The sequence below is a fragment of the Pyricularia oryzae genome, chromosome 1, assembly GCF_000002495.2.
Source record: "Pyricularia oryzae 70-15 chromosome 1, whole genome shotgun sequence".
Lineage (NCBI taxonomy): Eukaryota > Fungi > Ascomycota > Sordariomycetes > Magnaporthales > Pyriculariaceae > Pyricularia > Pyricularia oryzae.
The window spans coordinates 4450838-4462863 of NC_017844.1; the positions used below are offsets into that span (position 1 = coordinate 4450838).

Here is a 12026-nt window from a genome sequence, read left to right on the forward strand (position 1 = left end):
ACAGTGGAAGGAATCAGCCACAGTTGTGCAAAGAATGATAAGCCACATCTGGCTTATCGGTACGATTACTACGATAAGCGGTTACCAGCTATCCCATCCACTAACCGCGCCTGGAACTTTTGCGCGCGCGACGGCAGACATGGTTAACCATCGCATCGGATGCAATCGACTTCGATACATTACCTACCGAGATCATAGTCGTTCATCACACACGCTTTTGCATACACCATTGGTCTCGACATCTGAAGCGCTGATAACAAAATTGAGTGCTCGATAACTCATTAATCACATCCATAATGGCGAACTTCCTAGCCTCCATCTTCGGTACCGAGCAGGACAAGGTCAGTTGAGCACCTTCCTCTTTGACCTCGCACAAACCTTCAAAGGCTCCAACATGTTAACCCCCTCGAACAGGTCAACTGCAGTTTTTACTTCAAGATTGGCGCATGCCGCCACGGCGACCGCTGCAGCAGGAAACACGTCAAGCCGACCTACAGCCAGACAATCTTGATGCCGAACATGTACCAGAATCCCGCATACGACCCCAAGAACAACATGAATGCCTCGCAGCTGCAAAACCACTTTGACGCCTTCTATGAGGACCTGTGGTGTGAGCTATGCAAATACGGCGAGCTCGAGGAGCTTGTAGTATGCGACAACAACAATGACCGTGAGTCGCACTTCCGCATCTGCCACGCGTTCATGGTGCCAATGAATTCTTTGAAGCCATTATGCGCTGACACTTGAGGTTCTCATCAATCTCATCAATAGACCTCATCGGTAACGTCTATGCCCGCTTCAAATACGAAGACTCGGCCCAAAAGGCATGCGACGAGCTCAACAGCAGATGGTACGCCGCGAGACCTATATATTGCGAGCTCTCACCTGTGACCGACTTCCGAGAAGCATGTTGTCGACTAAACAGTGGCGAGGGCTGCACGCGAGGCGGCTTCTGCAATTTTATACACCGCAAAAATCCCAGTGAGGAACTCGACCGCGAGCTGGTACTCGCAACAAAGAAGTGGCTGAAGATGAGAGGTCGCGACGAGCGCAGCGTCAGCCGCTCCCCTACACCTGAGCCTTCAAGGAGGCGGTTCTAATCTTTTTCAAGCTCTGAGAGGTTGCGGGAGTTTATTTGTACTTGTGGTTATTTTGACTGTAAAATGGGAACTGCAGCATTCGCATTGTTGTTGCTGTCTTGACCTGTCACGTTTGGCGTTGTGGTTGGGACTGAACCATGTTTGGGTTTAATCTATCGACGTTTTGATGCCCGAAGACTTCCAAGATTCCACTTCCAAAGATGATGCAACCGACACTCCCTAGCAGAGATTCTTAATGCGGGTGGTAATCGAAATGTGTGCTGCGCTGCGTCAAGATCATCGGTAAGGGTAGAGCTGTTGGGATGCGACACCATTGATTATGGCCATCGTCACGTATTGACAAATCTGGCAGAAATTTCAGGCCAAAGGGCAAAAGCTAGCAGTCATACACAAAGGAGGCCGATTCTGTCCCAATCTTCTCCACCAAAGTCCATTGTGTTATGATGTTGAGGGGGAGTACGGTTCAAGCCAAATGCCTTAAATATCACTCGCGTGCGTCATGGAACTCGTCGGCCGATTCTTCGGTGTCTGCCCTCTTCATCGTCGGTAGGCTTTTCTTGAGATCCTTGCCGAAATCAACCAGAGGGTCGTCCTTACTCGGCGGTTGCCCAGTTGCGTTCAGCAGTTGCTCGATATCATCGCTGCCGTTGGTACTGGTAGCTGGCTTCTCTGTCGTTGCTTTCGAGTCCGGCTGCAGGGGAGCGTGGCCGGGTATCGACTCATTACCACCATCAAAGTCTATCAGATCACCACTTTGAGGCGCTGACTCCTGTGTTCTCGGTTGGCGGAACGACGAGCCTCGTGGTGGAATGGGGTTTCGTTCGCTAGATTTTTGGCCTTTGAGGATAGGATATATGGCCAGAATCTGATTGGCCTTCGCCTCGGGCGTTTCACCGTCACTACCGTGGTGTCAGCTTTTCTCTGTTGTCAGTCTGTTGGGTTCACAAGGCTTACATGGTGGCGTTTATGATCCACTCAAGATCCTCCTCGCCTTCTTCGCTTCCACCCTGGCCTCCCCTTACACGACGGAACAGACGGGGGTGCCACTCGACTCCCTCCTGGTTTCTCCTGCTGGCCTCCTCCCGTTGCATATCCTCTATCTTGGTCTTCTCTTCTGTGGCGAGTTCGTGCTGGGAATCCTTGACGGCTTGCGCTGTCTTCTGCCACAATCTCTGCGACTCACGCTCCTCCTGTTCTTCTATCGGCCTGACTAGAGGAGGGGATGGCTTGGACCTATGGGCATCGAAAAACATCTCCTTGTGTCCAGTCTAAGATCATCGATGTCAGTACACTTCTTGACTGGAGGTAGGAGTGGCTAATTGCCCAAGGAAACAGGCAAGATATTCCGCTTACCTTCATGTCCTTGATGAACATTTCGTCGCTCCAGAGCCCAGATAGCTCATATAGGATCTCGCCTGTGCGTTCGTCCTTGATCGTTCCACCAATGGCATTGTAGCAACCCGAAACCCATCCCTTCGTCTTGAAGTCGATGTCGGCGACCAGTCCAAGCTCTGGACATTTCACGACGCTATGGTCACCTAGCTCATATTTCATCTTGCCAAAAAGGATGCCGCGTGCATACATGTTCGGCTGAGTCAAGTGGCTGATCCGCACACAAAAAGTCAGCATCACCAGTCGGGATAAGAATTGAGCTATTAGGGTAACACACTATTGCTCTCCCTTTGCCGGGTCTTTGCCCCTGTTGAGGAACGAGAGAATAGCCGTGCCTTCCATCAGACTTGCGGCAGAGTTGCCCAGGAATTTGCTTTTCGGCTTCAAAGTTCCGTCGACTCGGATATGGTGCTCCGGCACCATATAGAAGTAGCTAGACTTTGGTGGATGGTGGGATGTCTGTTCAGAGATGTAATAGCCGCGAGTGTTATCGGGGAAATCCCAGTAGCAAGTGAAGATTTCCCCTAGAATTGGGTTTAGAGGCTTCTTGACGCCACTGCAAGAAGTGTTAGTACTCTACTGAAATGATTCGGGAGCTGTTTCTCTTGCTTCTTTGGGGGACCTACGGGGGTCTGATATGCCATCCGCTGAGATAGAACTTGACTACTGAGACAAATCGCTGGACAGGGTCATCGATGTCAGGTATTGGTAGTAGCATCTCGGGATGGCACATGAAGCTGCACATCTTTATCAGCATCTGGACTGCACGGGAAGTCCCATTAAGTGGACTAATACACTGATGGCCATCACAAAATAGTCTCATTTCTTACTTGGTTATTCGCTCCAGCATGCTCCTTGGCTCGAGGATAAATGTCGGTAGTACGACACGACTTAGATCGGCCCCAGGGCGCAGTTGTGAGATTATGTGTGTGAGAACTATAGGTCATCCTCAGTTAGATTCCACATGCTACCAGATCACAACCAAGATGTTTCTTTGGGTAAGGCGAGGAGGAGATTTATCACGAACCATTGCCCTGGTCGGGCTCGACCACGAGCGTATCGTCCTGCGCTGCCTCTCCTTTCATATCGTCTGTGGAGCGATTCGACCTGATGGAGCCTAGCAATTTGTTGCCACTGACTTAGCTACGATCCTCGGATTCCACATATAGATATTAGGAGGCAAAGTACACTTAATATGCACAAGGTAAGGTAGCTGCCGTGACTTGAGTAGGTAGGCAGGCACTTACTAGCATTTGAAATCGTGCGGCGGCGACTATGGCCGTGGCCATGAACAATGCCTTTCAAGTCCATCATGGTCGCGACTGCGCAAAACTTTCTTTCGGAGCGCGGGGAGAGTAAGGTAGGTGCCTAGGCGGTGGTGGGTCGCGAGGAATCTCGGAGAGCTTGATCGATAAAGACAGATGCGGTAGGCAAGGATGGCTTGCTTATTGTGACAGATGCGAAACTCGACGGCTTATGGCAATCTCAATAGACGGGATCCTTTGAAGCACGTTGGTTGCCCAACTTCCTACTGGAAGAATCCTTATACAACTTCACGCCCAGACCTGGTAGTGAGCTTTGAAGTTCTTCACATCAACTAAGAGTAGACACCTTGTGAATATGTGCGATGGACGAGTCAGAAAGCAGTTGCTGAAAATGTATGTGAGTCTTCAGTTGCAAAAGAGTTGTTCGCCCCCGCTGCTATTGCCCAACAAGGTCAGCAGTGACATGGGTATGGTGGTGGGGGATGCCGGTTGGGATCTTTTCAGGTGGGAGCTGGAAGGGAATTGCCCCACATACGATGACGTTGTGAACTGCCAAGACGCAGAATGTGCGGGGCGTGCTACACCAAATAGATCACGTCTTGGGCGTGCTTGGCCAATGAGGGGTAGCGTGGCATTAACTGCAGAGTCGTCACCTTGGCGCACTCGCAGCCTGCTTCTGAGAATGTTCGGACGGCATGATGGCTGACAGCATTGAGCCAGGCAGAAATTTTCGAAGTGATGACTCTTGGCCCTGGCAAAACCCCCCGAAATTCGTATGGAATGGACTGGACTGCAGGACTGACGTTAAATATTCGGCACCCAGCGACTACAAATAGGCATTCAAGTGCTTTCACAGTTGGGTAGACCCGGAAACAATGTGGTTGATCTGTTTATGTAAACAGCGTGTTTACTTCATCTCCCAGGTATATCTCAAGTACGAGATAATCCCGGTATCGCAGCGATTGACGGGTAATCTTGATTTATCTTATTTTATATTTATTTTTAGTCTACATCGCCCTCAGTAGAGAAAATCTAATACAATACCCCCGGCCGAGAACAAAACATATATTGCATGTGTAAACGGCCTTCTATTTTAAGCGTTCGTATTTCCTGGGCCTCGATTCACTTCATTCGCTTTGCCAACAGTAAGATAGTGAGGTCATGTGTGCCACGGAAACGCTCCACCGTTAATTTCTAAGTGGCCATGCATTTGGATATTGTTGCGGAACAATCCAACGATTCAATGTTTCGCACTGGGAAGTTGCTGGTGGTCAGTCCTAAGACAATCAGTACTGTTCCTATGGTTTGCATTAAGGATCATCAGGAGGCAGTCGAACTTGTCAAAAGACAACATATCTTATTCCAGGGATAGTGGGGCTACTTGAATAGCCCGATTATGGGTAAATCGGACGTTCGAGGATGCGGTAAGCAAGTCTTTGGACAAGGAAGGTATTTTCCCAGCCATTCAAAGCCGTCTACGCGTGGTTCTTTAACCCTTTGAAGTGAAGAATCCTCGCAGCTCAAATTCTCAAGCTAACCCAAGATGCTGGGATCAAATTAAGCCAGTTACAACAATACCCTAAATCTCAACGGAGCTAAAAGCCCGAAAGTTCACCTCACCATCCACAGCCCCTGCCAAGCCTCGGAGTAGGATTGAAGGATCCTCACCTTTTGATCCCTGTGTATAGACTAATACAAACGGATTTGCGCGGGTGCTAGAGTAGTCATATACTGACAACATACTGATAAAAATGTCGAATATCCCTGCGAACCAGCCCAACAGACCGGGCGATAAGTGCACAACAACACCGCTCTCACGTACCTAGGTAGGTAGGTAGGTACCTACCTAGCTACCTAGCTAGCTACATAAGCCACAGCCCCTCCAGTATCCAACAAGACGCAAGAGGTTGTGAGTTCCCTGACCAAGCACCAACAGCCTGGACTAGATACCCGGCCATGTGCTTGCGTAACGCGCTCTTCCCTGATAATATCGGCGAGAGCAAACACTTATGTATACCTCAGCCGGCGAATCACAAAGAGAGCGTTTGCCGAGCCTTCTGAAAGAATGTCAAGCGCACCTGCGCACATCTATGCCAGAGTCAGTGACGAATCTGCACGTCGTCCTGGGTTTTGATCGATTTGTTGTCGGGATTTGATGGGCCGTTCTAGACTTAAAAAGCACGTTGGTCAAGAAGGAACTCTGAGAAGAAAGGGTCAGTAATAAGTAACTACCTTACCTACGGAGTACATACGGAGTAGGTACCAATCAACCTACATACTGTATGAATATTGCCATGGCAACGTATAAGACGTGCTTCATATTCCCTCAGGTAAGCTTTCGAGTTGCTTCTGGACGAGAGTGGGGTAGAGTTTACTTCCTTTTCAACTCCACCCTGCCCGTTTACTTTATTTCTACTCCGTACTTCTTATACAGCATGACGTGAGGCTTTCCGGTTTGAGGTAACAGCGGTATTATTGTAATTGCCACCATAAATATGCTCACAGCAGCATGCTACTCATATCCGTTCGGGATGGTCGTCGAGGTAACAAGTTGCAGGAGCTAGTGGAAGTTCACACAGACTCGAGCCGTATTTACATAGTAAGGCTCAATGATGTAAACATCGTAGGTACCTTGGCTACCTACCACCTATCTACCGGAGGTATGTTAGGTAAAGGTGCGCATGTACAAAAAGACCAGCGTGGCTTCTAAATAATATACCAGCAGCGCCCTTGCGCTTCCTTTAGCGATTGTGATGTTGACGAAAGCATTACCCTCGCTTCATTCAATCACAATCGCTCAGCCCTACATACCTTATAATACGTAGCGGAGGGTCCTGTCCATTCACTCAGCTGAAGATGGAGCACATTCCAAGTTTCCGCGTCTTGGCGGGACCCTGGATGAAAATCAGCCAAGGCACTGAAACGGCAACTCAGACCCCTGCCATCCGATCGCAACGAGCAAAAGCCATGCATGGAAGGCAGTGAAGTATTGGAGTAAGACGAGATGAATTCCAACCCAGGTGTACGTATTAATTGCCCGATGACCCTTATTATAGGGATGTATACCTACTTGGCTACCTCACCGATGGTAGTTCTGGTAACGTTTTGTTTCGTTCGAGGTGGGCGCTGCTAGGTCTAGAACTAGAAGAAATTAGCGAAACGAGTAACAAAATGGGAACAATCCCGCGAAACATCAATCAATTTCATTCCCTTAGAGAAACCTTGGAGGACGGGCCTAACAGGTCCTCGTATAATTAATTGATCGCCAAGAAGGACTAAAACTAGGATGATCTTCGTGGCAAGCCGCAAGCGGCATTTGGCAGGTAGTAGTGATACGGACGGGATTAAGGGAACTTGAGACTGTATGAATGTTTATCTGTAGTACAGAGAAGAAATAAACAAGCAAGAGGACTTTCTGAACTTGACTTAGCATGATTCTTTCGCGATCAAAGTTTGAATCATCCATGTCCCAATGCCGCCTTGTGTCGTGTGCCTGTTGAAGAATTGTACCAGAATCAAACAAATAGAAGCCAGCAGTGGAAGCCTGAGCGGCCCCTGGCCCCTCAAAATCCCCAATTAACGCCCAATAAGAGGGGTAAGCTGCGCCTAGCCGCATGCCCGCCCATGCCTCCGCGCCGTTTGATGTTCGAACCCGTCCCATACAGTTCGAATCAATCAATCCACCCATTATTCGCAACCTGGACACACGCACACGCACACACAACACTCAACTTACGTCGTGCCTCGTGGTACTACGACACATCCTTCCTTTTCGACTGTCTTGGCCAACGCCGCCTTGCGGTCCACACATTTCTGACGCTCTGGTATACGATTAATAGTTGTCAACATTCAATGCTCCGAGGCGCACATGCTCCAGAGCCACGGGCGCCGAGCTTTTAACGTTGCTTTGTAGCTGCAAGCCAATCAATCAATCAGTCCAAACAAAAACAACCCTACGCAGGGTAGCTGAACTAAATTACTAGGACCAAGTCGACGGACCGTCTACCCACCTCCACTACCCAAAACCAACAATCACTTCCGCCCCCTGTCGGTCGCCCGCCCGCGCGACCACGTTCCTGCCTGGCTACTATAACCCGTCCACCACATCTTCGTCTCCAATTCAACAGCCACGTTGCTCCTGCCATCGTCATAATAAGGTACTCACGCGAACAGTGGTGCGGGGCCTCTAGGGCTGACAAGACAGCGGTTTCAGCAACGATCTGTAATCCCATGAGCCCCGTCACTCCCATCTTGCCTCGTTCCCGCAAGCATGGAAAATGAGCCTGCCTCGTCCAAGCGAGGACGCTTGATGGGAAAACTGTTTGGAAAACCCGAACGTAAAGCTTCCAACCCAGAACAGCCTGCCGATCTAAGTAACGACCTGAACGACTTCTTCCGCCGCCCCAACGACCCGCCTGCATCTCCAGGTTACCAGTCTCAATCCCCGCCAGGCTCGGCCTTACCGATACTCACCAAACTCGACACCTCGAGCGCCTCACGATACCCCAACGCCCTCAGCGTCACCCCCTCACAACAGAGCTTACTACCGCGTGTGCCAAGCTCGCGAGGCAGGAGTAGGAAGGGTCTGGTTGTTCGATTCGTCGATTCGTTCCCTACCGTCATTGGTGAGGGTGGTGACGAATGCGAGTTACCGACGGCTGAGATCTCGAGGAGGAAGCTCCGGTCCACCCCTTCGCCAGTCCCTCCACCGAGGTCCCCTCTCCGTACGCCTGAGAACCACGGCCAGTATCGACCACCCAACGATGCGCCGCGTCAATCCACAAATGATGACTTTCGGCCTGGTCCACTGCGGCGTGTACAGACTGGCCATACCAGTCTCCTAGAGCCATCTACAGACACCCCACGGTCACTGCCTGCCGGAACAGAGGCTTTGTCTAGATATCTCGAAAGCCCAGTCGTAAACAAGGACGAAAACCGAAGATCCTTTATCGAGGTGCAACAAGCACAAATGCGCCAGGCCGAAGGCCGAGCCCTGGCTCAGGCATACCGCTCAGCAAGCGCAGGGATGCAGCCAGAGGTCGAGGACAACGGCAACTGGAGGCCACCGCAGCCGAACACATCACCACCACGAAGCCGCATGCAAACGACGTCCCCAGATCCACCTCAGCCACCAGCACCGCCACCTCATACATCCCCTCTGCCTCCTCATGCATCTCCTATGCCTCATGCGTCTCCCCTGGCCCAGCCTCCCGATCCTTTCGCTGGCGAATCTCCTGATCTAAGACTGCGTTCCTTTAACAACTCCCCCGAGCAGACCGAGCGCCGCCACGTACGACAACCGGGGATAGAACAAAGCCCTGTTTCTGCTTACTCGGCTGGATCAAGCTATATACAATCTGCAGCCTCCGCAAGGCAGTGGAATCGGCCACCCGAATACCGCACCGACTCTCCCCCTTCGCCCACAAAGCCTGTAGCTATTGCACAGCCGTATGAAGACGATGCGTTGCAAGAATTTGCCGCTCGATCACGCCATTTATTTGCGCTCTTCCGCCTTCATTCTGACGCTGCGAGGCCCCTAATGTCCTCTTCATCAGATAGCCTGGTTAGAGCAGCCACGTGGTGGTTTCTGAAGGGGAGGATGGCTCTGGAAACGGCCGTGCGTGGTGACAGTCCCAAGCTGCCCACTCCTTCGCAGACGCAGGAGATTATGAAGCAACAGGCATATGCAGATCTTGCCAAGGCATACTGGATGACAGAAGAGATACCGCCAGATATAATGGCCGGCAATCCAGGTCCCTACGATGGCGAGGTTGACGAGGTGCGAAAGGCTCTGAGCCAAAACCTGCGGAAGCTCTCAATGTCAATGAAGCGTAATGGATTCTTACCTCCTGAAGATGCCGTGCTGCCGCAGACCCTAAAACTTTCCGTTTGGGTGGACTATCCCCAAGTGAGCCAAGACATTATAGCGCTCCTGCACGGGTCCTCTGGAAGCTCCCTTGCGGCACCTCAGCTACAGACCTCACCCCGGGAGATACTGGAGGCCCTGCCCCTGGGAGACACCACGGAGCACTTTACGTACGGCAGGATTGCTGCTGACGTGTTTTTGATGGAGCAAGGCCTGGAAAACCAGCAGTTTGCCTTTCCTTGTTTCTTGTCAATGGTTCGACATCAAAAATCCCCATCTTTGATGCTGGTAGTAGCAAGCCAGAACGGTGCAATCCAACTCAAGATACAAAATAGCAGAGATGTCGGACCAACGTGGGAGGACGTTCGTTGGCGCAACGACGCTTGTGCTCTCGAGCTCAAACTTCCCAGGGGCTTCATTCTGGCCATCAGAATGTCGGCAGCAGACTACCGCATGCTTTGGAGCATGTATGACTTTGGTGAGAAGGTGCAATCAACGCTTTATCCCCGCAAGGACGAAATGGCGGTATTCCATACTACTTTGAAGTCATTTCAATATTTTGATTCAGATCCAGGCTCGCGGCAATTCCCCAAAGAGGCTGTGCCGAGTTGCCAAATTTGTCTGTTTGAGAGGATAGTGAGAGAAGGGGCAGCTACGGGGCCCAGATCATACCACCGAGGCTTCCGCATCGCGGTCGTCACCGGCACCAGGACGAGGACGATGAGCGGTGTGAATCATGCCTATTTGCCTGCGACACCGATTCAATTTGCTTTCCTGAAGGACGACAAGGGTACCCCGGCTCTTTTGCTAAAGTTCGAGAACGGGCAGAGCAAAGGCAGGATGGTCATGTCATTCAACGACGAGAGGGACAGGACCAAGTTGCACAGCATACTACTTGGTACTAGGGTCGGCAATGACGAGATGATCTGTGCCGACGTTCCACTGATGGCGTATACGGTATCACAACGGCTCGCCGACGAAGAGGGTATGAAGTGCATTGGCCAACTGCCGTGGAAAGGTGCCAAGGTTATCAACGTGGGAGACGACAGCGAACCGCCAACTACGGTGCTGGCTGAGAGGCTGAGGGTGATTGTTGACTTCAATCACGGTGTCCTGAACGACAGAATGAACTTTGCGCCTGGTGAGTTCAAGATCAGGCTCGACATCCGCGATGAGCTCCGGTTAAGAGTGCTGCGGCCGCCACAACAAGACTTGACGGTTGCGATATCGGAGGGGGACGTGTCCAGGGAGTTACCAAGGGAGTTGTCGGAGGCGATGCAGGTGATTCAGGCATCACAGACGATTCGAACATTCCACTTTGGCGACAAGAAAGACCTGCACGCTTTCCAAGAGGCGATTACGGGCTTCAAGGTACTCTTTGACGGTACGGCAGTGTCGTTTGGGATCTCGAGAAGACGCATGGTTGTCCCGATCCATAAGAAATGGGAGGCGGGTGCAACACGCATCCAAGTGGTGCAACAGGAGAAGGTCACGCAACTGCTGGCATTCTTCGAGGACTGGCATCACGGCCATAGCATGGGATTCGTGCTCAAGGGTACCGATGTTTTTGAGGCCGTTGGCCGCGGCAGCAAATCAGGGATCAAGATTGACGATGCCAAGTTCCCGCTGCCCCGGGTACCAGACGAAGGTGCTTCGGCAGGCGATGATGCTTCATTTGTTTGCCTGGACCTCCCCGATCTCCCTGGCGAGCACGACGACATCACCATTTACTTTGCGTCAGAGGCTGGTAAGTTGCCATATCTGAGTAATTTTTATGTACTTTGTTGCGCAAAGTGCTAAGCTGATAACTGACAACTGGTAATCAGATCGAGATAATCTTAGCGCGTGTCTGCCAGCACCGGTGAAGAATTCCAAACTATCATCGTTGAGGATGAAATAAGGGGTTAATAGTAACCCTTGTGGTCGCTACAGTTTTAAACTTTTGTCAATGGGAAACGTGTGTGTTTGGCGTCGCCAGGTTTGCAGATTTGTATCTCAACCGTCGAGAAGATGAAACCCAGGAGATATATATAAACGAGAGCGTGCGCTATGTATTTGGGAGGGAAAGGGCAACCGAGGTTGCATGCATGCATAGCGATAGATACCCTTAGCGGGTTTTGATGATTTGTAGCAATTACCTAGAGATTCATGGGAGGTTGAAACAAGATGTTTGGGATGAAGACGAAGACTTGCACATATCACTCACTCTTGCACTAGGCCACCTAACAAGCCTGAGACTGGGCTAGTGTATCGGTTCCACTCTGAACAGCCCCCTTTCTGCTACTACGTAGTAATTAGAACCAGACCTGGCCTAGAGGCTAATTACGTGGTAGACAGAGCGGGGTGATCACTGGCAGTGAGTGGGTGTATACTTTACAGTACCTGCCTACAGTATTTTAGATA

General features: G+C 50.9%; 4 protein-coding genes across 4 annotated transcripts; 2 read left to right on the plus strand and 2 right to left on the minus strand.

Moving 5' to 3' along the window:
* The first annotated feature begins 85 nt into the window (after window positions 1–85).
* On the plus strand, window positions 86–1631 carry MGG_09948 (splicing factor U2AF 23 kDa subunit). The gene is made up of 3 exons (XM_003710004.1): window positions 86–341; window positions 415–670; window positions 772–1631. Exons 1-3 carry the CDS (start codon window positions 297–299, stop codon window positions 1098–1100), a joined length of 630 nt encoding a protein of 209 aa, XP_003710052.1. The 5' UTR covers window positions 86–296; the 3' UTR covers window positions 1101–1631.
* MGG_09949 (oxysterol-binding protein) lies at window positions 1141–4202 on the minus strand. Its single transcript, XM_003710005.1, has 8 exons — window positions 3740–4202; window positions 3520–3609; window positions 3323–3428; window positions 3119–3229; window positions 2770–3048; window positions 2454–2703; window positions 2055–2368; window positions 1141–1999 (listed from the first exon to the last, which is right to left on the minus strand). The coding sequence occupies exons 1-8, from the start codon at window positions 3804–3806 to the stop codon at window positions 1585–1587; spliced, it is 1632 nt and encodes a 543-aa protein (XP_003710053.1). The 5' UTR covers window positions 3807–4202; the 3' UTR covers window positions 1141–1584.
* Window positions 4203–5336: 1134 nt separating this feature from the next.
* On the minus strand, window positions 5337–7259 carry MGG_16302 (uncharacterized protein; the record flags this gene model as incomplete). Its single annotated transcript, XM_003710006.1, has 5 exons — window positions 6569–7259; window positions 6163–6408; window positions 6010–6028; window positions 5501–5579; window positions 5337–5446 (listed from the first exon to the last, which is right to left on the minus strand). Exons 2-5 carry the CDS (start codon window positions 6246–6248, stop codon window positions 5337–5339), a joined length of 294 nt encoding a protein of 97 aa, XP_003710054.1. The 5' UTR covers window positions 6249–6408; window positions 6569–7259.
* A 149-nt stretch (window positions 7260–7408) lies between these two features.
* Window positions 7409–11904, plus strand: MGG_11715 (uncharacterized protein). Its single transcript, XM_003710007.1, has 2 exons — window positions 7409–11370; window positions 11450–11904. Exons 1-2 carry the CDS (start codon window positions 8028–8030, stop codon window positions 11521–11523), a joined length of 3417 nt encoding a protein of 1138 aa, XP_003710055.1. The 5' UTR covers window positions 7409–8027; the 3' UTR covers window positions 11524–11904.
* The last annotated feature ends 122 nt before the right edge of the window (window positions 11905–12026 follow it).